Below are 24,703 nucleotides of genomic sequence, written 5' to 3'. Positions count from 1 at the left end.
CCCCCCCCCCACTTAGCCACCATTCACCTCCATCTTCTTCTCCCATTGTCTTGCTCTTCTCCCTTTTGTTCTCAACTTCTTCTTCATGAATGCAATTGGTATCCTCAGCCTATCAATACTCCCCCGCAGCAAAGCGACCTTGTCCTCAAGGTCAAAGTCCGGAAATTGTTGCATGAGATTAGTGAGCGTCTCCCATGTTGATTCCAGAGCTGGTAACCCTTTCCATTGGACTAAGACCTCAGCATTCGAACCATTTGTAGCTCTGCGAACATCTAATAACGCTTCTGGTTCTGTTGCCCATTCCAAGTTGTGGTTGAGGATGGGTGGTAGAGCTTGCGGAGTGCACGAACTAGGCACCGTCAACTTCAGCTGGGATACGTGAAAGACCGGATGCACGTTACTGTGAGCAGGCAGTTCCAATTTATATGCGACCCTGCCAATCTTCTCCACAATCTGATACAGACCGAAATACCTCTGTGCTAACTTCTCATTCCTCCTTTGCACTAGAGAGCTTTGACGGTACGGCCTGAGTTTCAGATAGACCCAGTCTCCTACCTTGAGCTCAACATTACGGCGATGCTTGTTGGCTTCCTTCTGCATTCTGAACTGTGCCAGCTCCATATTTTCCCTCAGTTCTACCAACAGTCTGTCCCTATCCTTCAGCAATTCCTCCACTGCTGCATTTGCTGCAGGTGTGTCCCCATAACGTAAGAGTTTGGGAGGATCCCTTCTTTAGACTGCAGCGAACGGGGTCGTCTTAATGGTTGAATGATATGAAGTGTTATACCAGTATTCTGCCCAGGATAACCATTGTGCCCAAGAAGACGGTCGACGGCTAGCAAAGCATCTCAAGTACGTCTCCAAACAGCGGTTCACCACTTCTGTTTGGCCGTCTGTTTGTGGATGGTATGTTGTGCTTCGCTTTTAGTTAGTCCCCTGCAACTTGAACAGTTCATACCAGAAATTACTCAGAAAAATTCGATCCCTATCCGACACCATCGATTCTGGGAATCCATGCAGCTTAACCACCTCCCGAATAAAAGCTTCAGCCACTGTTTTGGCGGTATACGAATGCTTCAACCCGATGAAATGGCTGTATTTACTCAGGCGATCCACCACAACTAGCACGGAGTTAAAACCTTTCGAGTTTGGCAATCCTTCCACGAAATCAAGGCTGATATCTGACCAAATCTGTTGAGGGATTGGTAGAGGAGACAGTAGACCCGCGGGTGAGAGTGTTGAGTATTTGTTCTCCTAACAAACCTGGCAACTGGTGACAAATTGCAACACATCCTTGCGCATTCCCCTCCAAGTAACTTCTGATATCAACCTCTTATAAGTCTTGAGAGCTCCTTCATGCCCTCCTACTTTACTAGCATGAAATTGCTCCAAGAGCTTTGGAATGAAGGGAGATCCTCGGGGTATAACCAAACTACCCTGTCTCAGAAGCATTCCTTTCTCTAAACTGTAATCTGGAATAGCAATACCTTGTTCCAGCTTGGCCATTATTGGACCCAGTTCTGCATCTGCCTGAACCTGAACCCTGAGTTCCTCCTTATCCAAATTTACCGGAGCTGCGAGTGACAATTGCATTAATTCCTCAATGACTGGGCGTCGTGATAGAGCATCCGCCACTTTGTTCTCCACTCCCGGTTTGTACTCGATCCTGTAGTTCAGTCCTATCAGTTTCGAGGCCCATCGTTATTGAACCGTGGACACTGACTTTTGATCCAGCAAGTGTCGCAAGCTGCTCTGGTCAGTCTTGATCACGAACTCCATACCAGTGAGGTAATGCTTCCATTTAGACACAACCTTTACTATAGCCAGCAACTCCCTTTCATATACAGACTTGGTGCGACCTGTAGAAGAGAAAGCTTGACTCAGGAAAGCAATGGGTCTCTTGTTCTGAGATAAGACTGCGCCAATCCCCACCCCTGAAGCATCTGTCTCAACCGTGAACTTCTTCTTGAAATCCGGCAACGCCAACACAGGTATAGTGGTCACTGCTTGCTTGAGGTTGTTGAAGGCGGTTGTAGCTGCTTCTGTCCACGAGAAGTTATTCTTCTTGAGCAACTCTGTCAGAGGACGTGCTATGAGCCCTTAATTCTTGACAAAGCGTCTGTAGTACCCTGTCAGTCCCAAGAATCCTCGCAACTCCGTGATATTCTTAGGTATAGGCCACGACAACATTGCTTGCACCTTCTCTAGGTCAGCCGCTACTCCCTCAGCTGAGATAATGTGCCCCAGATAAGCCACCTCTGTGTTACTGAATGAGCATTTCTTCTCGTTGGCAACGAACTTATGTTGAGGCATTAGCTCCAGTACCAACTCAAGATGCGTCAAGTGCTCCGCAAGGTTTGGGCTATAAATGAGTATGTCGTCGAAGAAGACTAGTACAAACTTACGGAGATAGGGGCGAAACAGATCGTTCATGATGCATTGGAAAGTAGAAGGGGCATTGGTTAAGCCAAAAGGCATAACGAAGAACTCATAATGGCCTTGATGGGTGCGGAAAGCAGTTTTCTCGACGTCTGGACTCTTCATCCAGATCTGGTGGTAACCGGATTTGAGGTCCAGCTTGGAAAAGATTGTTGCACCTTGTAGTTCATCCAACAACTCTTCTATTACTGGGATTGGATAGCGATCAAGTACGGTGGCGTTATTGAGTTCCCTGTAATCCACACAAAACCTCCATCCCCCGTCGCGTTTCTTGACCAATAGCACTGGACTGGAAAACGGACTGACACTGGGTCTTATGATTTGAGATTCCAATATTTCCTGCACTAACCTTTCGATCTCGTTTTTCTGGAAAAAAGAGTACCTATAGGGTCCCAGGTTTATGGGAGACGTACCTTCTAAGTATGATGGCATGCTCTCTGTTCCTGGTTGGAGGCAACTGAGCTGGCATCGCGAACACCTCCTTATAATGAGACACCACACTGTTAACAGCATCGATCTGGTCCGTTTTCTTGTTAGGTTGCCCCTGGTTCTTTAAAAGAGTTGTAAGCTCCAAAAGGTAAGCTACCCCTTTCTTCTTAATGATGCGCTCCATGGAGTTGATGGATACTTGCCCCCTACTCAGATCCGGATCTCCCACAATGGTTACCCACTGTACTCCTATCTTCCAGCTGAGAGTTCGGTTTAACCAGTTGATTCTGGTATCTCCTAAGGTGTCAAGCCACGAATATCCCAAAATGACATCTGTGGAGGTCCCCAGATCAAATACTCTGAACTCACCGACAATCTGGATTCCTTGGATGTTCAGAACCTGACCCGCACATTTGCCTTGTCCCTTCAGGATTTGTCCTCCTGCTACTCTCACACCAAACCTCTTGCTACTAGTCACAGGTAACTGCAACTCCTTTACCACTCTCTCCGAAATGAAATTGCTAGTAGCCCCGGAATCAATGAATACCACCACAGCTTTATGACCAATCTTCCCCATCATTTTCATGGAGTTCTCGTCTGAAAGACCTGACATTGCTCCCAGACAGAGTCACAATCTCCTGGAGTTCTTCCTGATCATCCCCCGTATCTTCCACTTTGAAGAACTCCTCCTCCTCCACTTCCAGACTTTTAAGCTTCTGCTGCTTACAACGATGTCCAGGTACCCATCTATCACCACAATACCTACAAGGGTTTGTTATTTTAGGCTCCCCCGAGGTTACTGCCTTGCGTGTATCACGACTGTAATCTCCGGTTTTCTTGAAGCTAGAGGACTCATTCACAAACTGACCAGTGGATGAATGCCGTTGAGCTACTCGAGCGTGATAGCTTGCTTTCTCATTCTCCTGGCTCTCTATCAACTTAGTGCCATCAACTAGTTTCGTCATGTCTAGTGGACGCATACGCACTACCTGGTCTCTTATGCTACGTTTCAAACCCTTCAGAAACGCTGCCTCTAACACATCATCAGATACGTGAGGTAACTCCACCGCGAGTTCCTCGAAACGTTCCCTGTAATCTTCCACACTCCCCTGTTGTGTGATAGATAACAGGTGGTCCAAGGTAGGCTGACCCCTTCCGGCACCAAATCTACTCTTGAAACGCTCGCAAAAATCCTTCCAGGTGCGAATTCGCAACCTCTCATGTACCCACCTCCACCATGTAACAGCACTGCCTGTCATGTGTGAAACCGCTTGGTTTATCCACTCGGATTCCGGGGTGTTGTTACGCTCAAAACACTTCTCCACGCGAAACAACCAGTCATCCGGGTTCGACCCCTCGTAATAAGGCAACTCGACAAGCTTGTTGTACTCCGAGTACCCACGTGTCATAGAACTACGTGGATCTGGCGGTGGTGTGTTGTAATGCAACTCCGATGGTCGCAACTGGGTCTCGCGCGGGGGTAAAGGCAAAATCCCTTCCCGGTTGACACTCGCCGAACCAATAACCGGTGACAGCACAGTGTGTTGTTGTACCGCCGGTACGGGACTCGAAAACCCTGGGGTAGCCGAATCGATGACCCCATACGTCTGGTTCCAGAGGATCTTTTCAACGGACACCTTGAGAAACTCCAGAATCTTCTCATGGTTGTCGATTCGTTGCTCCAGCGACATTGGTTGAACCGATGTCTCTGTAGCGTTTGATTCGAGTTCAGATTCAACAGCTGGTTTGTGTGGAGCCATCGTCTTACTCAAACAATCGAAAGCACCAAATGTTAGGTAGGCCCTAACAACGTCACAAGCGGGATCAGGTGAGAAGAGAAGAGAAGAAGATTAGGTTAAGGAAGAAGGAGGCGAAAGGAAAACTTTGTTATTATTTTATTCCATAAGCCAAAACCCTTCTCGGGATTCACAGTTTAATACAACATTAATATTATTTGTTTATTAAAACGACAACGCATTGGTAGAGACACAACAATGCTACTAGATTATTCTTGACCCTTCTATTGAACCCCTCTCCTTCAAACAGAGGATTTCCCCCCACTTAGCCACCATTCACTTCCTTCTTCTTCTCCCATTGTCTTGCCCTTCTCCCTTTGGTTCTCAACTTCTTCTTCATGAATGCAATTGTTATCCTCAGCCTATCATTCTTGCTCTCTGATCCCCTCTCCATGGCCACCACCAAGCCGAATAAAGCTTCGTCCGATGGTGTCATCGTCTCCATCTCAGCTATCTCCGATGGGTACGGTTATTTCATTCTTTATATTCTTAGACAAGAACTTATTTCACATGCAGAGAAGTTAAGATGAGCAGAGTTAAATATTGCTTCATCCATTTTTGCAGGTTGGAACTTCCTGCGAGGGTCAAGGTAAAAAATAAGCTTTTTGTTCTGTCTCTGGTAGAATAGTTAGAATACGGATAAGTTTGAATTGGTGTGTTTCTTGATCTGCAGGATCACGCTAATGAGATCTTTAAGGAAGTGGAGAAGTATAACATAGGGAAGGAAAGAAAGGAACGAAACGTCCTTTTTGCTGCTTGTATATACATTGCCTGTCGATACAGTGATAAGACTCGGTCTATGGGGGGTATATATACTTGAAACCTGAAAGATCCTGGTTCCTTTCTTGCTGTAGCTTCTTCCATTGAAGCTGAATCAGCTATTTCAAAACCATTTTTGTTGTAGAAATATCTGTTGTTGCCAATGAAGCCCCTATACCGGATATTACCAAGGCAATTGGGTTCATAGCTGAGAAACTGAATATGGACAAAAATTGGCTGATTAGTATCAAAGCTGTTGACTTTATAGTGAGTTTGTGCATTAAACTTTTGTTGTATCGATCACCTGGTCAATAGCTCTCGTTTACTGACATTTATATTCCTCTGCAGAAGCGGTTTTGTTCTAAACTTGGATTGGATAGCGAAGCTGTTAAAGCTGCTCAAGAAGCTGCGGTAGCTTATGATAATATTACTGATAGGTACATTCATCATTTTAGCAGTTTCATTAGAATTTAGTGGATGAGTAAGCAGATATATGATGTAGCAGCAGACTTTAAAGAAACCATATTTCTACTTATTGCAGCAGTAGGAGTCATGTATCAGTTGCCGCAAGAATCGTATATGCCATTGCTCGACTTTCTTATGAGAAGAAGCTGCTCAAAGGTTACTTCTCCATCTAAATAGCAAGCTCGCTGTAAAGCAAAGTTTGATCAGCTCTTCTCTTTCTCTAACATATTGACACTTGATGAGTTGCAGATCTTAGCGAAGGCACTGGAATTGCAGAAACAACGATAAAAGGAACATACAAGGACTTGAATCTGTCAACAATTACACCAAGGTGGTTTGCCAAGCCATGGGACCTGAAAAACCTCGGCCGTCCTTAGATATCTTCGAAGATACAAGCAATCTCACTCAAAAAAGCATTCGTCTTTCCATTTTCTTTTCCTGAAGGCTTTTACAAAATTCTTCTCATCTCTTGTAGAAAAACATAAGAGTCGTACATATTATACCTCATGATATACGCAACATCAAAGTTACTTTGTTTTCTGACTTTGTCGAAAGAACACAAGATCATTCAGTCTTTTGTTACGTTTTATGGTAAGAGAGGGAGGTCTATGGAACTGAAGGAAAAGAAACTGGCACGGCCCTGAGCGATATGACAAAACATTAATGGTGCAGCTATACACTTTTGCAGGACTTTCACATCTTCTCTGCTTGGTGGAGAGTCCCTGTAAAAGAGGATGAGTATATTGAGTAAGATGTGTAATGGTAAACTTGCTTTCATAGTTCTAGCTAACGAAAGTGCTTACCCCGAGAAGCAAGCCACAAAGCTCGGTTCACCAGGAGAAGACTTCTTGAATCTGCTATTCGGCAAATACACGTCATACACCGCTCTTGCATCACAGATCTGCATATCTCCCAAGAGTTTAGCTACAGTATCCTTGTCTTCAGGACATTCACCGGAAGGAACTGACTCTTCTTGACCACTTGGTGTCTTAAATGCAACATCCTTAGACGTCCAAGAAACCCCATGCCTGCCTAGGATGTAACCAAGACCCTTCAAGTATCTATAAACCTCGTAGTTTTCCCAACAGCAACCGCTTTTTTCATCTGCAACTTTCTCATACAAGTCCTTCAATGGGATCACAACATCATCTTCACTACCTAAGATCTGCAACTCTCCTATTTCACTCAAATACCTGCCACGAGAAGAAGAGAATACGAAAAAGGAACAGACTTCATAATGTGAATTTCAGAAATCTAAGATCCATAAAACTAGTAAAATGTTTAGTTTGCCACATACAGAGACTCTTCAATGAAGCAATATGTCTTTCCACTACGAATGATTCCAGTAGTTGTCCAAAGTTTCCCCCTTTTAACCTCAACTTCAGCCATTCCTAATTCGGTAATCCAACGAGCTTTGGAAGATCCTACTCTACATGTTGCAAACACCAATAGAAAGAGAAACTGAGAGACTTAGCAGTTTATGATGCGGGCAAGTAAAACGAGAAATTAGTCGCGGAGTTTTATTCACCTGAACTGTAACTTGGGCACTGAACCACCAGAATGAAACTCTTCGTCATCATCGTTTGGAAAACCACCAGCTTCGTTTTCGCTCGAAGAGGAAGCTTCCCAGTCTTTTTCCTCCATAAGCAAGCTTCGATGGGGCAATTCGTCGAACAGTTGGTGTACAGTTAAATCTGTCTCTTTAGGTCCTTCTCGTCCTCTTTACCTGTCTCCAATTCTTTGGTTTAGTATTATTGTACCGAAGAAATAAAGAATCAAGACCCAATCCGATCGAAACTGTTCAAACCGCGTACGTTATATCGTCTTTCCAGAGTAAAAAGTTTCAAATCACCACCATTTCCAGTTCCCAGTTCCCATTCTCTCTCCCGAGCTTGAACCCAGCAGCCAAATAGGTCGTGGCCATATGTATAATGTTTTCTCCAATTCTTTGGTTTGAGTTTTATTGTACCGAAGAAATAAGGAATCAATACCCGAACCGGTCGAACCGGTTTAAACCGCATACATTAATTATCGTCTTTTCAGATCAAATGAGAAAAAAAAAGAAAGAGTTAGTAAAAAGTTTCAAATCACACGACGCTTCCCAGTTCCCATTCTCTTTCTCCTTGGGTAGAGCTTGAACCCAGTATCAATGGCGAACGACCAGGAGATGAGTGGATGGACTGATCTTCTCCATTCTTCGACTAAGCTTCTGGAGCAAGCGACTCCTTCGTCTCAGTTTCCTCCTCTTCAGGTCCTTTAACTAACCACTACTCTTTTCGATTCCGACTCTCCATTTGTTTGTAGAAAATATTCGCCGTTGGTTGCTTTAGATTGTAAAATCTGGTTTATAAGCTTCCTTATCGCGTCGCGATTGATTCGTTATGATATGTATGTGTAATTTGTAGAGGAATTTGGATCAATTGGAAACATTGTCGAGGAAACTCAAGGCTAAAACCCTAAGAAACGAAGCTCCGGCACAGTCTATTGCTGCTACTAGGTACTCTCTTCAGCTTCGATTCTTTTCTTTATTCCTAGGTCTTGCGTTAAAGTCCTACAAAGTGAGTCCCGGAGAATTCAAAATTGATGACTCAGTTTGGGCATTAAAGAGTATTGCGGTGCGAGATTGTAGTTAGGTCCGACCAGCTTAACACAGTAGAATCCTCTGGTTGATATTTTTGAAAAAAATTGGGTGGTCTTCCGTTGTTAAAAAGTTCATAAGCGAGAAGCTAGCTATACAACTGAGTGTGATGATTCTGTTACTCTTTTATTTTTTGCTGATTGAATACACAGACTACTTGCACGGGAGGGAATCGATGCAGATCAATTATCTCGTGATCTTCAGTCATTTGAGTTGAAGGTGAGCTTTTTTTCTATTTTCTGTCTCTATCAACTAGCTTATATTGCTTTGTGTTCTAGTAGGTTGTCTTTGGAGTAATGTATAGTTTGGCCACATACGCTTCTAATTTTTTTTTTCTTCTGGATTGTTAAAAAGACGACATTTGAGGATGTATTCCCTGCCGACGCAACAAGTGTTGAAGAATACTTGCAACAGGTTTTCTATATCTAAGTGCTCTTCGAAAATTCCCTATTTTCAGATTACACTACAGATATTCTATATGCCATTATTCTTGTCTCCAGGTTCATGAAATGGCAATGGTATCGGCTATACAGGAGGCTCAAAAAGATAATGTTCGAAGCTTTAACAACTACATGTTGAAAGTTTTGGAGGTCAGTATTTCGTCTATCAAAAATTGTTTTGAATTGATTTCCGTGTTAGTTTCAGCTGTCACATCTTTTACCCTCATACATTTTTCTCCTGTTTCTAATGGTTTTAAAGTTTTTCCTCCTCGTCTTTTGCTTCTCCTCATTATGCTATTACAGACAGAGTCTGGTAAATGATATTAGCATGAGAACGTAATTGTTAAACAGAGGAACATGTTCTTCATCCCTACATATATATGGCATTGTAGTTTGGAAATTCTTGGCGTAGAATCAGTTAGAAGCTGGTTGAGTTGCTTATTGCTAATTAGAAGGATATTAGTTCTCATATATACTTCAATGTCAAATCTGTTTATGGCAGGAGGACTGTAGAAAAGAAAAACGTGACTTTCTTCATAGCCTTAGCAAAATTTCAATGTTACCTAAGACCAAGATGATCGATTCAAGCAGAGGCACTCATGCTGGTTCACTAATGGCTTTGAGTCCTCAAGTATCTTCAAAACCTGGAATGGAACTGGTGTCTATGACTAACAAACCCATTCATGAGAAAAAGTCATATGTCTATGCCGAGGTTGTGAAGAAACTAAACTCTGCAAGAGAACGAGGCTTGCCGTTTAAAGTATGGATTTCCAAAAACCTCCTCGTATATTTACATTGGTGCATTTTGAATGTCGTCCTGTTTGATAATTGCAGATGATAATTGTGCATTTTTTGTTACTGCTCTTAGAGGTCAAGCTAAATTTTAAAAAGAATTTGTACACCCTTCACCTTTTGATGATGAGTGTCTTTTTTCAGCATATTACGTATAACTAGTTGACCTTGTACTCATTTGTTCAGCTCTGTTTCCTACCAACATCTTATTCATGTATTTGTATAGCCTGCAACATCGTTCAATGGTGCATATGAAAGTCTAAGAGTTAATCTGACTCGTGGAAAATCAGTCAACATTCAGAAAATATGGCAACTTATTCAGGTGATCTTTTGATTGGAAGTTTCTTTTTCCAACCAATGGCACCTTAAAGGACTGTTCTTACATTTCCAAGGCCTTAACCAATCTATAAATCAGGCAATGACAGGTGAAGAATCAGAAGTACAACATGGTGTCTCCAAGAGGATGGCCCTCGTGATAGGTGCAAGACGCCATTTGGAATGTGGGCATGGGAAACACATAATGGATACAATTCAAAGTCATCATACACAAGTACTCGTTTCTACCTTGTATTAATTTTGCTTGCAACTGCTATTTACAGAATGCTACATATTGATGCATCTTTTTAATTACTTTCTTAACTTCAAGGATGCTTCCTTGAAAGTATGCCCTTGATCTTTCAGTGAGTTCAAGTGCGTTAATAGTCAGAACATGTTTCCTTTTTTTCGTATCTTGTTCTAGGCTGCTCTAGGTGGATCGGTTGGAAATTTGCAAAGTATTCGTGCTTTTCTTCGGGTTAGTGCCACAGATTTAAAAAAGCTTAACACTAAACAGATATATACACAGGAATATTATTTTGTGGCAGTCAAATACATTGGGTTGTTTGCATTTCTTGATTCTTTTTCAATACTTTGCAGATTCGTCTGAGAGATTATGGGCTTTTAGATTTTGATTCAGGCGATGCTCATAGGCAACCACCATTTGATACTACTTGGCAGCAGGTTTCACATATTTTCGCTTACGCTTTAAATTTTCACTTTGTGCTCAACAATTAACATAATATTTTCATTGCTGTTCCCCAAGTTTCTTAAAAGTAAGAGATTGATGAAATATACCGTTCTGATTACAGATATATTTTTGTTTGAGAACTGGTTATTATGAGGAAGCTAGAGAAATTGCCCAATCATCCCGTTCATCTCAGCAACAGTTTGCTCCTCTGGTATATTTTCTCACCTTAAAACCTACATTTAAGTTTTGGAGTTGCCTTTTTGATTTCCCTTTTTTTGGGCAGCTTACCGAGTGGATTACCGCGGGTGGTACTGTGGCTGCACATACCGCCGCTATTGCTTCTGAAGAATGTGAGAGGTTGTTGAGGTTGGGCCAGACAACATATGACAAGAAGAAGCTCCTACTCTACACTATAATATCTGGTTCCCGACGGCAAATTGATCGAATCGTGAGGGATTTTTCGACGCTCTTTAACACAATAGAAGATTTTCTTTGGTTCAAACTATCATGCGTACGTGACGTAGCTGGTGGATGTTCATCTGTGGTCTTGAATGATGGGCTAGTGCCTTACAGTTTGGATGATCTTCAGGCTTATCTTAATAAATTTGAGCCATCTTATTACACTAAGAATGGCAAAGACCCTCTGGTATACCCATATGTTTTGCTTCTCAGCATTCAGTTACTACCAGTGATTATGTACATGTCCAAAGAAGCAGGAGATGAAGGGTATAACATTGATGCTGTCCATATAGCTATTTCGCTAGTGGACCATTCCGTGCTATCTGAAGGATCTGGGACTGGGCACAAACTAAGCGTGATGGATGCTAATGCTGAGGCATCTAGCATGATTAGGCAATATGGGACGATGTTTTTACATCATGATGATCTGAAAACGACGCTGGAATACTATGCACAAGCTGCCATTGCAGTAGGTGGGGGGCGAGAAGCTTGGTCTGGAAGAAGTAACGTGGATCAACAAAGGCAAAGGAACATGATGTTGAAGCAACTACTGACTGAGATCTTGTTACGAGAGGGTGGTATTTGCTTATTGCTTGGTGCTAGAGGTTCCGGTGAAGAAGGCGAGCTTGGAAGATTTCTGCCGGATATTAGATTGAGGCAGCAGTTCTTGATTGAAGCTGCGCTTCAGTGTCAAGAAGCTGGATTATATGACGAAGTAAGTAGTTGTTTATGTCCTTCGTGATCACACACTAATAACTTAAAACATGCTTCAGCTAACTGTCCATTGGTTTCTTGTTTAAGTGAAGTGATTTCACATACCAAAATTTAGTTAATTTGACCATGTTTCAGTTTCTTAACTGTTTGTTATCGAATGCAGGCGATAGAAATACAGAAGAGAGTTGGTGCGTATTCGTCTGCCTTGGAAACGGTAAACAAGTGTCTATCCGAAGCCATTTGCTCCCTTGTCCGTGGAAGGTCACATGGTGAAAGCCAAGCAGCGGGGCTTGTTCTCTCAGGCAATGATATTCTCAATACTTACAAATATCACCCTGAAGCCAGGTAAATTGCAGACTCTAATGGATTCATTCAGCTACTTCTCTTAGTTGTGTAGTTGTTGAATATGGAGTTTCTTACTAGAAGTGTCACACACTTGTGTATACTACAGTATCCAGGGAAGTGATCAAGTCATGGAGCAAGAAACAATACTAAGAGAGCTTGAGGCAATACTGTCAATCCACAAGTTAGCCAGACTAGGCAATCATCTAAATGCCATAAGAGAAGTCGCGAAACTTCCATTCCTACATCTCGATCCAAGACTACCTGACACCACCCCAAACGAGTTTCAGAGATCATCCTCTTACTTTCAGACTTGTGTCCCTGATTTACTCAAGGTTGCTCTGACGTGTTTGGATAACGTAGCTGACACTGATGGATCGATGAGGAGTATGAGATCTAAGGTACACATTGACAAAATTCATAATCAGGCACTTGTAAGATCAGGAGAGATCAGGACAGTTATAATTTATATAAATTATGAATTTCTTTTGCAGATTGCTGGATTTCTTGCAAGCAACACACAGCGGAACTGGCCCCGAGACTTGTATGAGAAGGTTGGTCGAAGCTTTTGAACCTAAGAAAACTTGAACACTATTCTGAGGAAGGTCCCGTAAGAAGCTTTTGAACCCAGTTTTGTTACTCTACCTTAGAACGAAGGATATGTTTTCTTGGTTCTAACAGGCATCGTTAATAAAACCCAAAACTTAATTCAGAGATATAATCACACAAAATCCAAGGATCGTATGTTAGGTTCTCTAAAGCATTATATAATAAATCCAAAACAATAACAAAAACATATATCAGTTCTGACTCGAGAAGGCATTGACATGAAAATGTTTATATAAGCTGACCCATTTGTGTGCCTCAATCATTCTTGGTGCTAGGCTTCAGCCGTCTCAAATCTCCGCATCATATCACAATGAGGTGTTTCACGAACAAATCCCCATTGTTTCCTCTGCATCTCATACCTACAATTCTGACTAAGTATAGACACATAATCTCTCTCAACTTGTTCTTCCAAAACATGCCGATCATTGCTATCACGTGGGTAATCCTGCTCGAATTTAGACGATCTCACAAAGTAATTAACACCTCTCTGTGTAGTGAACTTGTAATGGTAAGGGTACGTTGCAGAGAGTGAGTAAACAGGTTGAGAAGAAGGCAAGAAGTTGAGCAGGAGTATGAACACAACAGGAAGTAGCTGGAGAAGTATACGACCATTAAAACCTGCCTCAGGAGCTTGATTGTTATTATTAGCTGCTCTTTGACGAGTAGCTCCGAAGTTGAATGATCGGAATTGAGTAGCGGCAGGAGGCATTCCACCACCACCGAATCCTCCTCCACCGAAGAAGGTTCTGAAAATCTCATTGGGATCGAACTCGTCTTCGTAATAGTATCCACCACCGTTGAATCCGTTGCTTCTAGCAGATCGACGTGGTTGGTAGATAGGTTCATCCGAACCACTAACATCGTATTTTTTCCTAGCGTCCTCGTTGCTTAAGCACTGAAACGCCTTGGAGACGGATTTGAAAGCTTCTTCAGAACCAGGAGCTGGGTTCTTATCAGGATGAACTTTCAAAGAGAGCTTCCGATAAGCTTTCCTAACATCATCAACTGAGCAGCTGGATTCAAGACCTAAGATCTCGTAATAATCCTTTTTAGATTTAATCTTTCTCACGATAGAGATCTGTTCTTCAGTGTAGGACATGGAAGAAGACGATGACGTCGTTGACGATCCACGTTGACGTAACGAAGGCCGATCTGAAGAATCCTTGGCGGTTGCAGCAGATCCAGGAGGTTTTGCAGATCCTGTTTCGTCTGATTTGTTGTTAAGCTCGGAGACGAGATCATCGATAGGGAGATTAGGATCAAGACGACGAGCTTTAGCAAGGAATTTTAAAGCGCGAGGCCTATCTCCAGCTTCCATAGCATTTTTGCAGATTTTCAAACACTTCAACGCGTCGTCTTTGTTTCCATCCATGTTGATGTTTCTGCCCTAGATGATGATGAAACAAAGAGAATCAGGAGGAGTGAAAATACCTAGTGTTGTTGTTGAAGAAGAAGCAATTCTCGATCATGAGACTATTCGAGCGAGAGACAGAGGGAGAGAGAGAGAGATAAAGTGAACCCCTTTGGAAGTTAGGGTTTCTCCTCACCGATCGGATTTTTTCAGATTGGGATATTTGTGGAAGAAGAATTTTTAAGACGACTCTAAAAACACGATTTGCTGTTTGAGATAAAGACGAGACAAATCCCAAGCTGAATCTGAGATTAGCGTACCATTGTCGGTACAAGGGAAGGTACCCGATAAATTTCAATCAGTTCCGGTTACTGAGAATTCAAAATAATTTGGTCTGGTTTCTTCCGGTTACAAACTTATTTAAGTGTATCATTGAACCGGTCCAGTTCAGTAGAAGTTTAGTGTTTGATGTTAGGTACAGAGGTAAGGCCTAATTTTACTGCTCAAACTATTAAGAAATCTGAGGGATGTGTTTTGCAATTACAACCAAAGGTCTGATTTATGCTTGTTCTTGATTACTTAGCCAATAATATATATTTTCTTCATCCAATGCATCTTTCAAAATTCCGAGGCATTAAGCAAAATGTTTCTCTTTAGAAAATTTATGTTCTATAGTCATATACGCTGCTGGTTTTTGTGAGAAGACAATTTTTTAAAGATATATATGGAAACTGTCAAGAGAAGTGTCTGCTGCTCTACCATTAAATTAATAAATTGTCATTTTAGTTCTTCTTTCTTCTAGCTACTTCTAAGTTCTACAATCTACCTATGGATCCCATAACTGGAAGATGCATTGAAGTACTACTTAACATCAGTGGGCCTATCAAAGTCACCCTTTTGTACTAATGTAAACAAGAAGGAGCAAGATTAGTACTACAGTACACAAGCTTGACAGTCTTTAAACGCTGTGAATTAATTACTCCATGTGCTCTTTTTCTTCTTCTCAGACTTTTTTCTTGTTTTGTTTTCTGCCATCGTAATGGGGTTCAAAATGATCATAATCTTTTGAGAGAATTTATTGTCATGACAAAGATTGGGTTAGTAAGATTGTATGATCTTTGATTAGTTTGTGTGGCAACATCTGAGATCTTTATATTATATGGTTATGAGATATGGTTTCCAAAGCAACAGAATTTGTAGAATATTTGTCCATGGCGTGCTTCTTGATTGTGTCAACTGTCAAATGTTGTGTTGTATGTGCTTGACCAGTTTGCTTAAAGACTTAACAAACTACATATCCTGATTAGCTTTTGTGAAATTAAGTTGTACTCGGGAGGGGGTTCTGCATCTGGCCAGGCGCAGTCTTAATATCATATTATAAAAATAAATAAAACCCAAAAACTTGTTACCATTTTGTGTGCTAAATAAGACCTGCTAGGCTGCTGCTACTATTTTTTTTGTTGTTAAATAAAGTATTTTGCACCTCATTAAGAGAAACTGGGTCAAACATGGGTGACAAGCCAATAAACAGCTAGGACTTCCATAATTTATTGAATGCATTTTTCTGACTATTGAGCTAACCTTTTTCTTACATTAATAATTTAAGTTCACATCATATAACGTCATATATAATGTACATATAAGTGACCAGTTTTTCTGAATTATCTATAGTTTTTAATATTAAGAGCAGCTTGATTGTTCTCAGGTTTAAAAGGTCTGTCTATTACTCTGTATGGATCTGATCAACATGTTATTTGATTTTTGGTCAACTTTGTTAAAACGCATTTACACATAAAGCTAGGTTTAGTGCTAGCAAAATGGTCAATTTTTATTTATGAAATTTGCACACAGAGAAACAAAAAAAAGTCTTTGATTTTTTTTTGGTGAACAAAGGTGTGCATATTAATATTGTAAAGAATTGAAAAAGGGGTAAAAGAGAGAAAAAGAAAATATAATAGTATTAGAAGCAGCGCAGCCTCATAAAGGTGGGCGATACCTTAAAAACAGAGCAAGTTGGGATGGGCATATGCTATTTGTGTCCACGCACCATCCATTTACTTTATCATTTAGTGTTTGTTATTAATGAACTTATTTTCGCCTAACTATATAAAAAAAGGGTATGAGATTTATCTCTTATATAAGTTTTACAGTAATTTTTTAAGATTAAGAGTCATCTAATACTAGTAATTGAAACCTATACTTGTAAGATTAGCATATAAATTAAGAGAACATAAAGAAGACAAAAATGGTAGCTAAATCAACATGCTAAAAATAGCGTTTTTCTATTGGAAGATGGATCTGTTCAACTCTGAGATTTTACTATATTTACAATTTATTTTGTAAGTAAATGTCACATGTGATTTTGTATAAATTTATTATATATAAAAAAAAAAAACTGTTACAACAAAAACTAATACAGTACATTCGAAACCCACGAAAAGGGGACGCAAAGCTTTTTCTTCAAAATTGGACTGCGTCAAAAATTAAAAATAATGGATACGAAAAGGAGACCCGGCCCGGAAACCCGAGTAAAACCGGGTTTGGAGTTTTGGACACTCAATAAAAATGCTCAACACTCGCAACAAACTCCCACGTTGCCCCATAGAGAGAGATTTAGCATAAAGAATAGGGAGGAAGAAGAAGGAGCCCTTCACACTCTCTTCTCTCTCTCTGTTTTAGAGGAAAAAGTAAACGGAGAGAGTTTTTTTTTTTTTTGTTGATAGAGAAAAAGAAACGGAAGGATGTCTAATCTCTTAAAGGATTTCGAGGTGGAAGCTAAGAATCCGTCGCTAGAAGCTCGTCAGCGATGGAGGTCCTCCGTCGGACTCGTCAAAAATCGAGCTCGTCGTTTTCGTATGATCAGTAATCTCGAGAAACTCGCTGAGAATGAGAAGAAGAGATGCCAGATCCAGGTCTGTTCACCCGTCCTTCTCCTTCCTCGATTTTATGTAGATGCACTTGCGATTTCTGTGTCTCGCTTCCTGATTTTTTTATTTTTTTTTGGCCATGATCTAGATTTTTTTTGGAGAATGTTTCGTTTCCGAGAAAATGTTTTGGTTTCCGAGAAAATGCCTTGCGATCGTTTTTTTTTTTTTTTTTGGTTGTTAATGTTTTTCAGTAGTAAATATTTACTCATATTGGGACTACAGTTTTTCATGTTTCCTTTTACGCTATCAGATCACGATCCGTTATATACATATGTAAAAAATAAATTAAACTATAACGATGATGATCCTTCGGTTTAGGTTTTGATGATTCTTCCGTTCGATGATGTTTTTGGTTGCTTTTCTTGTTTAATAGATCTTTTTTTTTTTTTACTTGATTCTTCATTGTTTTTCGCGATTAGCCTTAGCGATCCAAAAGACTCGTTCAGTCGTTCTAGTTATACATTGTGAACTTATCCTTTTTTTTTTCTTTTTTTTTTTTTTATAATTCTGAACCGAGAAATTATAGTTACCTCATTCCAATATAATTTTTGAGTCAACCAAAAAAAACAAAATATGACGCGTAAATTAGAATTTAGCTTGAGACTTTTATAAGATTGATTTTGGGAATATTGAAATATATACAACTACTACTACTGATTATGATCGTAATGTGTAACGGATGAGTTATTTATTATGGCTATTCATATACTATTTGCCTACCCAACATTGACATAATTGTCCATGTCATGCTTTCGTGTCGTCTCCAATATATAATCAAACTTTACCTTAGCATATTCCCATCACTGCACCTTTTTTTTTCTGAAAAGCTCAAAGGATAATTAAGAATCCATTTTGTGGACGTTAAAACTAACTAAAGTGACGTTAAGAAAGATCTGGTCTCTAATATTCATATAGTTGTTGACTTTTTTTTTTTTTGGGTATTGACTATTGAGCATTCTCTTTTGTTGACTTGTTGTGCAATTACCTACCTTAGCTTTTGTGAAGTTTCTTGGAAATTTCGTGTGAGCGGATCCATATCATATTTCTGAAACAGACATCGACTTTATTTGTCCACTTGCGTCAATTTTATAAAGAATCAATTTTGGGATCTCTTTGAATTTTGAAGTCGTTTGGTTCCTTTCTTCTCTGTTTTGGTCATTATTTTTTTTTCTTCTTTCCTAGTATTGAATAAGAGACATTAGGCTGTTTGACTATTATGACTGACAGATGACTATTGAGCTAACTAAAATAAAATCATGCCTGTTTGAACTCTACTTTCAAAACGTGATTTGTGATGCAAAGACATTATCAATTTCACCAAGTTTTAAAGATTAAAAAAAAAGCAATTTTAGGTACATTACATTAGCTCCGTTTGAATCTTTGTTGGATCTCTGTAACTTTTGACATATATAACAGCAATTAGCTGGTGTTAGAGTAAAGAATATACCCTCTGCTGCATAAAAAGCATAATGCAGAGGATTCAACAAATTAAAATTTTTGTAGCGGTTGGCATGTCTTGGTGCTGTTATTTAACCTAGAAGATAGCAATGACTGTTAGTTCTTTCTTGTAGCGACTAATGATTTAGTTGTTGTTAGTGTTCTTCTATAAGCTCACTTTTTCCTTGTTTCATAAACAGGAAAAGATACGGGTTGCCTTCTACGTTCAAAAGGCAGCTCTTCAGTTCATTGATGGTAAGATATGCATTGTTTGAGTTTCAGAGATGCATGATTTGCAACATTTGGTGGGCGACTGGGTTTGATTTTTAATCTTCTCATTGTGTATTTCTTCAGCTGGTGCCCGCCGCGAATATAAGCTCACTGATGAGGTAAAAAAAGCAGGGTTTTATGTTGAAGCAGATGAGCTTGCTTCTATGGTTCGCAATCATGACACAAAAAGCCTGACGACCAGCGGAGGACCTCAAGGAATTGCTCAGAAAGTGTCTGTATCTCTCACTGAAGGTGTCCGTTCGAGTGAACTACCCATCAGAGAAAAAATCTATGGAGAAAACCGTTATACTGAGAAACCAGCCAGATCATTTTTAATGTTTGTTTGGGAGGCGCTTCAAGATATAACCCTCATCATCCTTATGGTCTGCGCTGTAGTATCGATAGGAGTGGGAGTTGCCACAGAAGGATTTCCAAAGGGCATGTATGATGGGACAGGGATCTTGCTAAGTATAATATTGGTGGTCATGGTTACTGCTATCAGTGACTACAAGCAATCTTTGCAGTTCAGAGATTTGGATCGAGAGAAAAAGAAGATTATTATTCAAGTCACCAGGGACGGGAGCAGACAAGAGGTCTCCATCCATGAATTGGTTGTTGGAGATGTGGTTCATTTGTCTATTGGGGATCAAGTTCCAGCTGATGGGGTTTTCATATCTGGATACAATCTAGAGATAGACGAGTCAAGCTTATCGGGCGAGAGTGAACCATCACGTGTGAATAAAGAGAAGCCGTTTCTACTTTCAGGAACCAAAGTCCAAAATGGCTCTGCGAAAATGCTGGTTACAACCGTTGGTATGAGGACTGAGTGGGGAAAGTTGATGGATACTCTCAGTGAAGGTGGAGAGGATGAGACCCCTCTGCAGGTGAAACTAAACGGGGTTGCAACAATCATAGGTAAGATTGGTTTAGGCTTTGCAGTTCTTACGTTTGTGGTGTTGTGCATAAGGTTTGTTGTGGAGAAAGCCACGGCTGGTAGCATCACTGAGTGGTCTTCTGAAGATGCACTAACATTGCTTGACTACTTTGCAATTGCTGTTACCATTATAGTCGTTGCTGTACCTGAAGGGTTACCTTTGGCTGTGACCTTAAGTCTAGCATTTGCTATGAAAAAGTTAATGAGTGACAGGGCACTTGTGAGGCATCTGGCTGCATGTGAGACGATGGGTTCTTCAACCTGCATCTGCACGGATAAAACAGGGACTTTAACCACTAACCACATGGTAGTCAACAAAGTTTGGATATGTGAAAATATCAAGGAGAGGCAAGAGGAAAACTTCCAGTTGAACCTATCCGAACAAGTTAAGAATATCCTTATACAGGCCATATTTCAGAACACTGGTTCTGAAGTCGTTAAGGATAAGGAAGGAAAAACTCAGATCCTTGGTTCACCTACTGAAAGGGCGATACTGGAATTTGGTTTGCTTTTGGGTGGTGATGTTGACACGCAACGCCGAGAACATAAGATACTCAAGATCGAGCCTTTCAACTCAGACAAGAAGAAAATGTCTGTTCTTACATCTCATTCTGGTGGTAAAGTACGTGCTTTCTGCAAAGGTGCATCTGAAATAGTCTTGAAAATGTGCGAGAAGGTTGTGGATTCAAACGGAGAATCTATTCCTTTATCTGAAGAAAAGATTGCAAGTATCTCTGATGTCATAGAGGGGTTTGCTTCAGAGGCGCTGAGGACTCTCTGCTTAGTTTACACGGATCTTGATCAAGCTCCCAGTGGGGATCTTCCTGATGGTGGCTACACATTGGTTGCAGTTGTTGGAATCAAGGACCCGGTTCGCCCTGGTGTTAGGGAAGCCGTTCAGACTTGTCAAGCTGCTGGAATCACTGTTCGTATGGTCACTGGTGATAACCTAAGCACAGCCAAAGCTATTGCAAAGGAATGTGGTATACTTACAGCTGGAGGTGTAGCTATAGAAGGTTCACAATTTCGCAATTTGCCTGCACATGAAATGAGGGCCATTTTACCCAAAATTCAGGTTCTGATTTAGATTAATATAATGGATTCTTAACTCTCCCACACGTCTCTTGAAATTTTTTAAAGCGTTTTATAATATTCTTACTAAATGATTTCAGGTGATGGCTCGGTCTTTGCCATTGGACAAACATACATTAGTCAACAACTTGAGGAAAATGGGAGAGGTAGTTGCAGTTACTGGGGATGGAACAAATGATGCTCCTGCATTGCATGAGGCTGACATTGGACTTGCCATGGGAATAGCTGGAACAGAGGTCAGCCGTTGGTTCTTCTCTGTTACTGAGTTATGATATCATTGGTAAATCGATATATTATAATGTTCTGTAAGTTAAACTCCCGGGTATAAACAGGTTGCGAAAGAGAATGCTGATGTAATCATAATGGACGACAACTTTGCAACGATAGTGAATGTGGCGAAATGGGGACGGGCTGTATACATAAACATCCAGAAGTTTGTTCAGTTCCAGCTAACTGTTAATGTTGTTGCTCTGATCATCAACTTTGTCTCTGCTTGCATCACCGGTAAGTAAAAATAAACACACACACAATTTCCACCAATGAGGAAAAATCTCACCTATTATTGTTTTACACCTTTCCAGGATCTGCACCACTCACTGCGGTGCAGCTACTTTGGGTCAACATGATCATGGACACACTCGGCGCGTTGGCACTAGCAACTGAACCTCCCAATGAAGGTTTAATGAAACGCCAACCAATAGCTAGAACTGCTAGCTTCATCACCAGAGCAATGTGGAGAAACATCATTGGTCAAAGCATTTATCAATTAATCGTCCTCGGCATCCTCAACTTTGCTGGCAAACAAATACTCAACCTCAACGGCCCAGACTCAACAGCTGTTCTTAACACCATCATCTTCAACTCCTTCGTCTTTTGTCAGGTGAACTAAATTCACCATGAAAACCAAATAAACATAGTGTTTCTGAAATTATTGAACACTAATGATTTGCACAAAAACAGGTGTTTAACGAGGTAAACAGCCGAGAGATAGAGAAGATAAACGTGTTTAAAGGAATGTTCAACAGTTGGGTGTTTGTTGCTGTAATGACTGCAACAGTTGGATTCCAAGTGATCATTGTTGAGTTCCTGGGAGCATTTGCAAGCACTGTGCCATTGAGCTGGCAACATTGGCTACTTTGCATATTGCTTGGTTCCGTAAGCATGATTCTAGCCGTTGGTCTTAAATGCATACCAGTTGAGTCGAACCGCCACCATGATGGTTATGAGCTGCTTCCTTCTGGTCCATCTGACTCCGCCTAACCTACTTTCTAGTAATTGCTACGTCCATTTTATATTTGATTTTATTTTTCAGTTCCGGGCTAATGATCTGATCTCAATTTGTATAAAATCGTTGCTGGATTTTTTTCTTTTTCTCTATTTTGGGTGTGGTTTTGATTTTTTTCTATTTTGAGTTTCCACTTGACCCAATCTTTTGGTTTCTGAAAAGATCTTAAAATCGCATTTTTGACTTGATTACAAATCACATGTTTGATCAATTCAATCAAACAAGCCGATCTCTGGTAACCTTCTCAAGGTAACATTTAGTAAAGCCTCAGAAACATAAGTCGAAACAAAAGCAATAAAGAAACGCTTTCATCAAATTGTCGATTGGTGTTGCGCATCATCATCAGGTTATTGGCTTAATGGATTCAAAATCCAAACAAAAGATCAGAGAAGAAAAGGCAAATTCTTAATACCTGAAATAGAGGCTCTTAAGATTTTGGTCACAAACAGACTGAAGGATCAAAGCATTATTGCATATGAACATGTTTTCCATGGAGATGATTTTAGACTTTGCTTCTCAGAGCCAGGCATGGGTAATGGCTACTAATCAGTGCCTCATTAAATCTAACTCAAAAGGCAAAATCCAATAAAGAAGAGGCAGCAATAAAATCTAGGCCTGATGATGGGTTGGCAGATTCTGAGATATCAGCAACGTGACTCAAAATGAGCTCAAGAAAGACTATGATACTAGAGAGTGTAGGCCTTAATGTTTCATGTTCATAACAGAAACACAGCTAGCTCATTTCTAATATGGAGTAAGCTATTTCTCTCCTCAGGGATTACATGATATAGTAACTATCTTCATTAAATTACCATATGGACATTGCTAAACTAGAAATTGCAGATTCGCTTATGACACACACACACACCAACACAGAGAGCAACATAAGAGTAGCAAAACTCAATCCTTTATGATATCTTGTCAGTTAAAATAATATTACCGAGTAGAGTATCCTTTCCTCAGTAAGGATGTTAAAGAAAACGAATCAGAATAAAGAGAAAGAAGAATGAAATCATTTAGAGAGTTTCTCAAGCTTCTCATCAGCATCCCTTAGCGCCCGCACAAGTTGCAATATACGGTACTTTTGCTTATCGTTTTCAATGGTCAAGTCCTTCACCTAGTAGTCAAAACTCCAAAATCAAACACATATAATAAAACTAAGGCAATGAAACAATGTGAAGAGAAGACGAAGAAGATAACCTTCCTCTGTTCTTGCGTCACAGTGGCGTTAGCTTCTTCAAGCTTTGACTGAATTTGAGAAATTTCCTCAACAAGTTTAGCATCCGGAATGTCTGAAAACAAAAGAGTAATATATACGTAACTCCTAAACCAATTGTTCCAGAGATTATTATTGGAACAGTTTCTGAAAGAACCTGTCTTGGTCGAGGCAACAGCAGCTTCAAGCTTAGCCAATCGCTCCTGCCAAAATTAAAAACATGAATTATGAATGTGGATGAAAATGTTAATTTGTTCATGTCATAGCATCATAATAATCATTGAATGAGACTAATAAATCCAAGATCTTGGAAAATAATAAAAACCCTAACTTTGAAACCAATGGATATGTGTTCGAATGATGGATGATTATTAGAGAATTAAAAAAAACACACACTCCAACCTGTGCTTCAGTGGCTCTGTGAAAGAAGGGTTTCAAAGTCTCGGGAAGATTATGGTCCTCCATGATTTTCCTCTCTCAGTCTCAGCCGCCCGAGGCTTCAGGTAAAAGCCTCTCTGCCCTAATCAGTTTTTTTTTTTTTTTTTTTTCTTTTCTTTCCTTTTCTAACACAATAATGTTTTTTTTTATATATATTTGGGCCACGGAAGCTTTCCAAGTTCCAAGTTTTAAGGCAGTTGCTAAGTTCATATCAGACTTGGTATATTTTTATATTGACGGAGCTAGTAAATGGAGTTAGTGAGAATGTTGATTTCCAAAAGTTTTTGGACGGTTTTATAATCTGTATCAATCAATAAAGATAAATCACAAAGAAACGACTTAGGAATTCAGATAAATTGTTAAACTTTCTTTATATCATACTAAAATTTTAAAATCCACTAAATAAGATGGTAATCAATGGTTAAAAATTATAAATCCAATAATAATATTTATACAAATATGTACCATTTAGTTCTTCTACTTAAGAGTAAGACTGATGTACGTTAAAAAAAAAAAAAAAAAAAAATGAACCGAATGTTTCAAATCTGTACACTTGGCTCAAAAACTAGGAACCATCTGCTAAAAACCTGCCTGAAGTTAAACATATTTATCAAAGCTTCAATCATCTTCAGATTAGTTAGCTGAGCTACTTGGATCAAATCCTCTATTTGTTTCTGTTACAGAGGCAGAGAAGACAGGTTCAAGACTCTCGTTTATGCTCTTTGTTTGTCTCTTTACCCTTTGTGTCCTCTGAGGTGTATCTTCACCATTTGCTTCTTCCTTTGCTTTCTGAGAAACTCTAGATTTCGGAGTTGAAGCAGCTTTCCTCTGCAAATCACCGCACATAACCATATGCTTTTAGTAA

At 40.1% G+C, this 24,703-nt stretch overlaps 9 protein-coding genes across 10 annotated transcripts in view; 3 read left to right on the top strand and 6 right to left on the bottom strand.

Moving 5' to 3' along the window:
• On the bottom strand, window positions 13–621 carry LOC104699179. Its single transcript, XM_010414514.1, has one exon. It carries the CDS (start codon window positions 619–621, stop codon window positions 13–15), a length of 609 nt encoding a protein of 202 aa, XP_010412816.1.
• Window positions 925–4,628, bottom strand: LOC109133354. Its single transcript, XM_019246385.1, has 6 exons — window positions 3,475–4,628; window positions 2,853–3,389; window positions 2,268–2,728; window positions 1,782–2,075; window positions 1,264–1,679; window positions 925–1,191 (listed from the first exon to the last, which is right to left on the bottom strand). The coding sequence occupies exons 1-6, from the start codon at window positions 4,626–4,628 to the stop codon at window positions 925–927; spliced, it is 3,129 nt and encodes a 1,042-aa protein (XP_019101930.1).
• LOC104792026 (transcription initiation factor IIB-2-like) lies at window positions 4,901–6,426 on the top strand. The gene is made up of 7 exons (XM_010518046.2): window positions 4,901–5,127; window positions 5,229–5,253; window positions 5,338–5,470; window positions 5,569–5,690; window positions 5,772–5,860; window positions 5,965–6,044; window positions 6,138–6,426. Exons 1-7 carry the CDS (start codon window positions 5,003–5,005, stop codon window positions 6,263–6,265), a joined length of 702 nt encoding a protein of 233 aa, XP_010516348.1. The 5' UTR covers window positions 4,901–5,002; the 3' UTR covers window positions 6,266–6,426.
• Window positions 6,290–7,843, bottom strand: LOC104792027. 2 transcript variants are annotated; one of them, XM_010518050.2, is made up of 5 exons: window positions 7,703–7,828; window positions 7,417–7,614; window positions 7,186–7,317; window positions 6,692–7,081; window positions 6,290–6,610 (listed from the first exon to the last, which is right to left on the bottom strand). In XM_010518050.2, the coding sequence occupies exons 2-5, from the start codon at window positions 7,530–7,532 to the stop codon at window positions 6,475–6,477; spliced, it is 774 nt and encodes a 257-aa protein (XP_010516352.1). In that variant the 5' UTR covers window positions 7,533–7,614; window positions 7,703–7,828; the 3' UTR covers window positions 6,290–6,474. The 2 variants fall into 2 exon arrangements, with proteins under 2 accessions (XP_010516352.1, XP_019102409.1); XM_019246864.1 differs by having other exon boundaries at window positions 7,186–7,312; window positions 7,417–7,843.
• On the top strand, window positions 7,944–12,991 carry LOC104792023 (nuclear pore complex protein NUP93B-like). The gene is made up of 15 exons (XM_010518044.2): window positions 7,944–8,139; window positions 8,294–8,385; window positions 8,679–8,745; window positions 8,881–8,940; window positions 9,027–9,116; window positions 9,469–9,726; window positions 9,985–10,080; window positions 10,174–10,308; window positions 10,498–10,551; window positions 10,674–10,757; window positions 10,886–10,975; window positions 11,048–11,938; window positions 12,101–12,282; window positions 12,389–12,680; window positions 12,774–12,991. The coding sequence occupies exons 1-15, from the start codon at window positions 8,038–8,040 to the stop codon at window positions 12,849–12,851; spliced, it is 2,571 nt and encodes an 856-aa protein (XP_010516346.1). The 5' UTR covers window positions 7,944–8,037; the 3' UTR covers window positions 12,852–12,991.
• LOC104792025 (chaperone protein dnaJ 49-like) lies at window positions 12,967–14,548 on the bottom strand. The gene is made up of 2 exons (XM_019246863.1): window positions 14,436–14,548; window positions 12,967–14,275 (listed from the first exon to the last, which is right to left on the bottom strand). The coding sequence occupies exon 2, from the start codon at window positions 14,258–14,260 to the stop codon at window positions 13,160–13,162; it is 1,101 nt and encodes a 366-aa protein (XP_019102408.1). The 5' UTR covers window positions 14,261–14,275; window positions 14,436–14,548; the 3' UTR covers window positions 12,967–13,159.
• Window positions 16,981–22,304, top strand: LOC104792022 (putative calcium-transporting ATPase 11, plasma membrane-type). Its single transcript, XM_010518043.2, has 7 exons — window positions 16,981–17,151; window positions 18,804–18,858; window positions 18,958–20,882; window positions 20,980–21,135; window positions 21,232–21,403; window positions 21,481–21,779; window positions 21,860–22,304. The coding sequence occupies exons 1-7, from the start codon at window positions 16,981–16,983 to the stop codon at window positions 22,157–22,159; spliced, it is 3,078 nt and encodes a 1,025-aa protein (XP_010516345.1). The 3' UTR covers window positions 22,160–22,304.
• On the bottom strand, window positions 22,984–23,964 carry LOC104792021. Its single transcript, XM_010518042.2, has 4 exons — window positions 23,803–23,964; window positions 23,558–23,603; window positions 23,385–23,476; window positions 22,984–23,301 (listed from the first exon to the last, which is right to left on the bottom strand). Exons 1-4 carry the CDS (start codon window positions 23,863–23,865, stop codon window positions 23,197–23,199), a joined length of 306 nt encoding a protein of 101 aa, XP_010516344.1. The 5' UTR covers window positions 23,866–23,964; the 3' UTR covers window positions 22,984–23,196.
• Window positions 24,242–24,703, bottom strand: part of LOC104792020 (DNA helicase INO80) — a 9,751-nt gene continuing 9,289 nt past the window's right edge. Inside the window, exon 23 of the mRNA XM_010518041.2 lies at window positions 24,242–24,666. Within this exon, the coding sequence (XP_010516343.1) occupies window positions 24,472–24,666 (195 nt within the window). The 3' untranslated portion in view covers window positions 24,242–24,471. The remainder of the gene's footprint in view (window positions 24,667–24,703) is intronic.

This window comes from Camelina sativa, chromosome 6, assembly GCF_000633955.1.
Source record: "Camelina sativa cultivar DH55 chromosome 6, Cs, whole genome shotgun sequence".
NCBI lineage: Eukaryota > Viridiplantae > Streptophyta > Magnoliopsida > Brassicales > Brassicaceae > Camelina > Camelina sativa.
This window is presented reverse-complemented; position numbering and strand designations above follow the sequence as displayed.

Coding starts and splice junctions, on each gene's coding strand:
- LOC104792027 (XM_010518050.2), bottom strand. CDS start 7,532: ATGGAGGAAAAAGACTGGGAAGCTTCCTCTTCGAGCGAAAACGAAGCT. Junction 7,318..7,416: donor GTGCCCAAGTTACAGTTCAG/GTGAATAAAACT, acceptor TGCAACATGTAG/AGTAGGATCTTCCAAAGCTC. Junction 6,611..6,691: donor TTTGTGGCTTGCTTCTCGGG/GTAAGCACTTTC, acceptor CCTCTTTTACAG/GGACTCTCCACCAAGCAGAG.
- LOC104699179 (XM_010414514.1), bottom strand. CDS start 621: ATGGAGCTGGCACAGTTCAGAATGCAGAAGGAAGCCAACAAGCATCGC.
- LOC104792025 (XM_019246863.1), bottom strand. CDS start 14,260: ATGGATGGAAACAAAGACGACGCGTTGAAGTGTTTGAAAATCTGCAAA.
- LOC104792023 (XM_010518044.2), top strand. CDS start 8,038: ATGGCGAACGACCAGGAGATGAGTGGATGGACTGATCTTCTCCATTCT. Junction 8,140..8,293: donor CTCAGTTTCCTCCTCTTCAG/GTCCTTTAACTA, acceptor TGTAATTTGTAG/AGGAATTTGGATCAATTGGA. Junction 12,681..12,773: donor TGAGGAGTATGAGATCTAAG/GTACACATTGAC, acceptor TTTCTTTTGCAG/ATTGCTGGATTTCTTGCAAG.
- LOC109133354 (XM_019246385.1), bottom strand. CDS start 4,628: ATGGCTCCACACAAACCAGCTGTTGAATCTGAACTCGAATCAAACGCT. Junction 3,390..3,474: donor CTGTCTGGGAGCAATGTCAG/GTCTTTCAGACG, acceptor CGGGGCTACTAG/CAATTTCATTTCGGAGAGAG. Junction 1,192..1,263: donor AATTTGTCACCAGTTGCCAG/GTTTGTTAGGAG, acceptor ATCCCTCAACAG/ATTTGGTCAGATATCAGCCT.
- LOC104792026 (XM_010518046.2), top strand. CDS start 5,003: ATGAATGCAATTGTTATCCTCAGCCTATCATTCTTGCTCTCTGATCCC. Junction 5,471..5,568: donor TAAGACTCGGTCTATGGGGG/GTATATATACTT, acceptor TTTTTGTTGTAG/AAATATCTGTTGTTGCCAAT. Junction 6,045..6,137: donor TGAGAAGAAGCTGCTCAAAG/GTTACTTCTCCA, acceptor GATGAGTTGCAG/ATCTTAGCGAAGGCACTGGA.
- LOC104792021 (XM_010518042.2), bottom strand. CDS start 23,865: ATGGAGGACCATAATCTTCCCGAGACTTTGAAACCCTTCTTTCACAGA. Junction 23,477..23,557: donor TGTTGCCTCGACCAAGACAG/GTTCTTTCAGAA, acceptor TTTTGTTTTCAG/ACATTCCGGATGCTAAACTT. Junction 23,302..23,384: donor TGACGCAAGAACAGAGGAAG/GTTATCTTCTTC, acceptor TTTGACTACTAG/GTGAAGGACTTGACCATTGA.
- LOC104792022 (XM_010518043.2), top strand. CDS start 16,981: ATGTCTAATCTCTTAAAGGATTTCGAGGTGGAAGCTAAGAATCCGTCG. Junction 18,859..18,957: donor AGCTCTTCAGTTCATTGATG/GTAAGATATGCA, acceptor GTATTTCTTCAG/CTGGTGCCCGCCGCGAATAT. Junction 21,404..21,480: donor TGTCTCTGCTTGCATCACCG/GTAAGTAAAAAT, acceptor ACACCTTTCCAG/GATCTGCACCACTCACTGCG.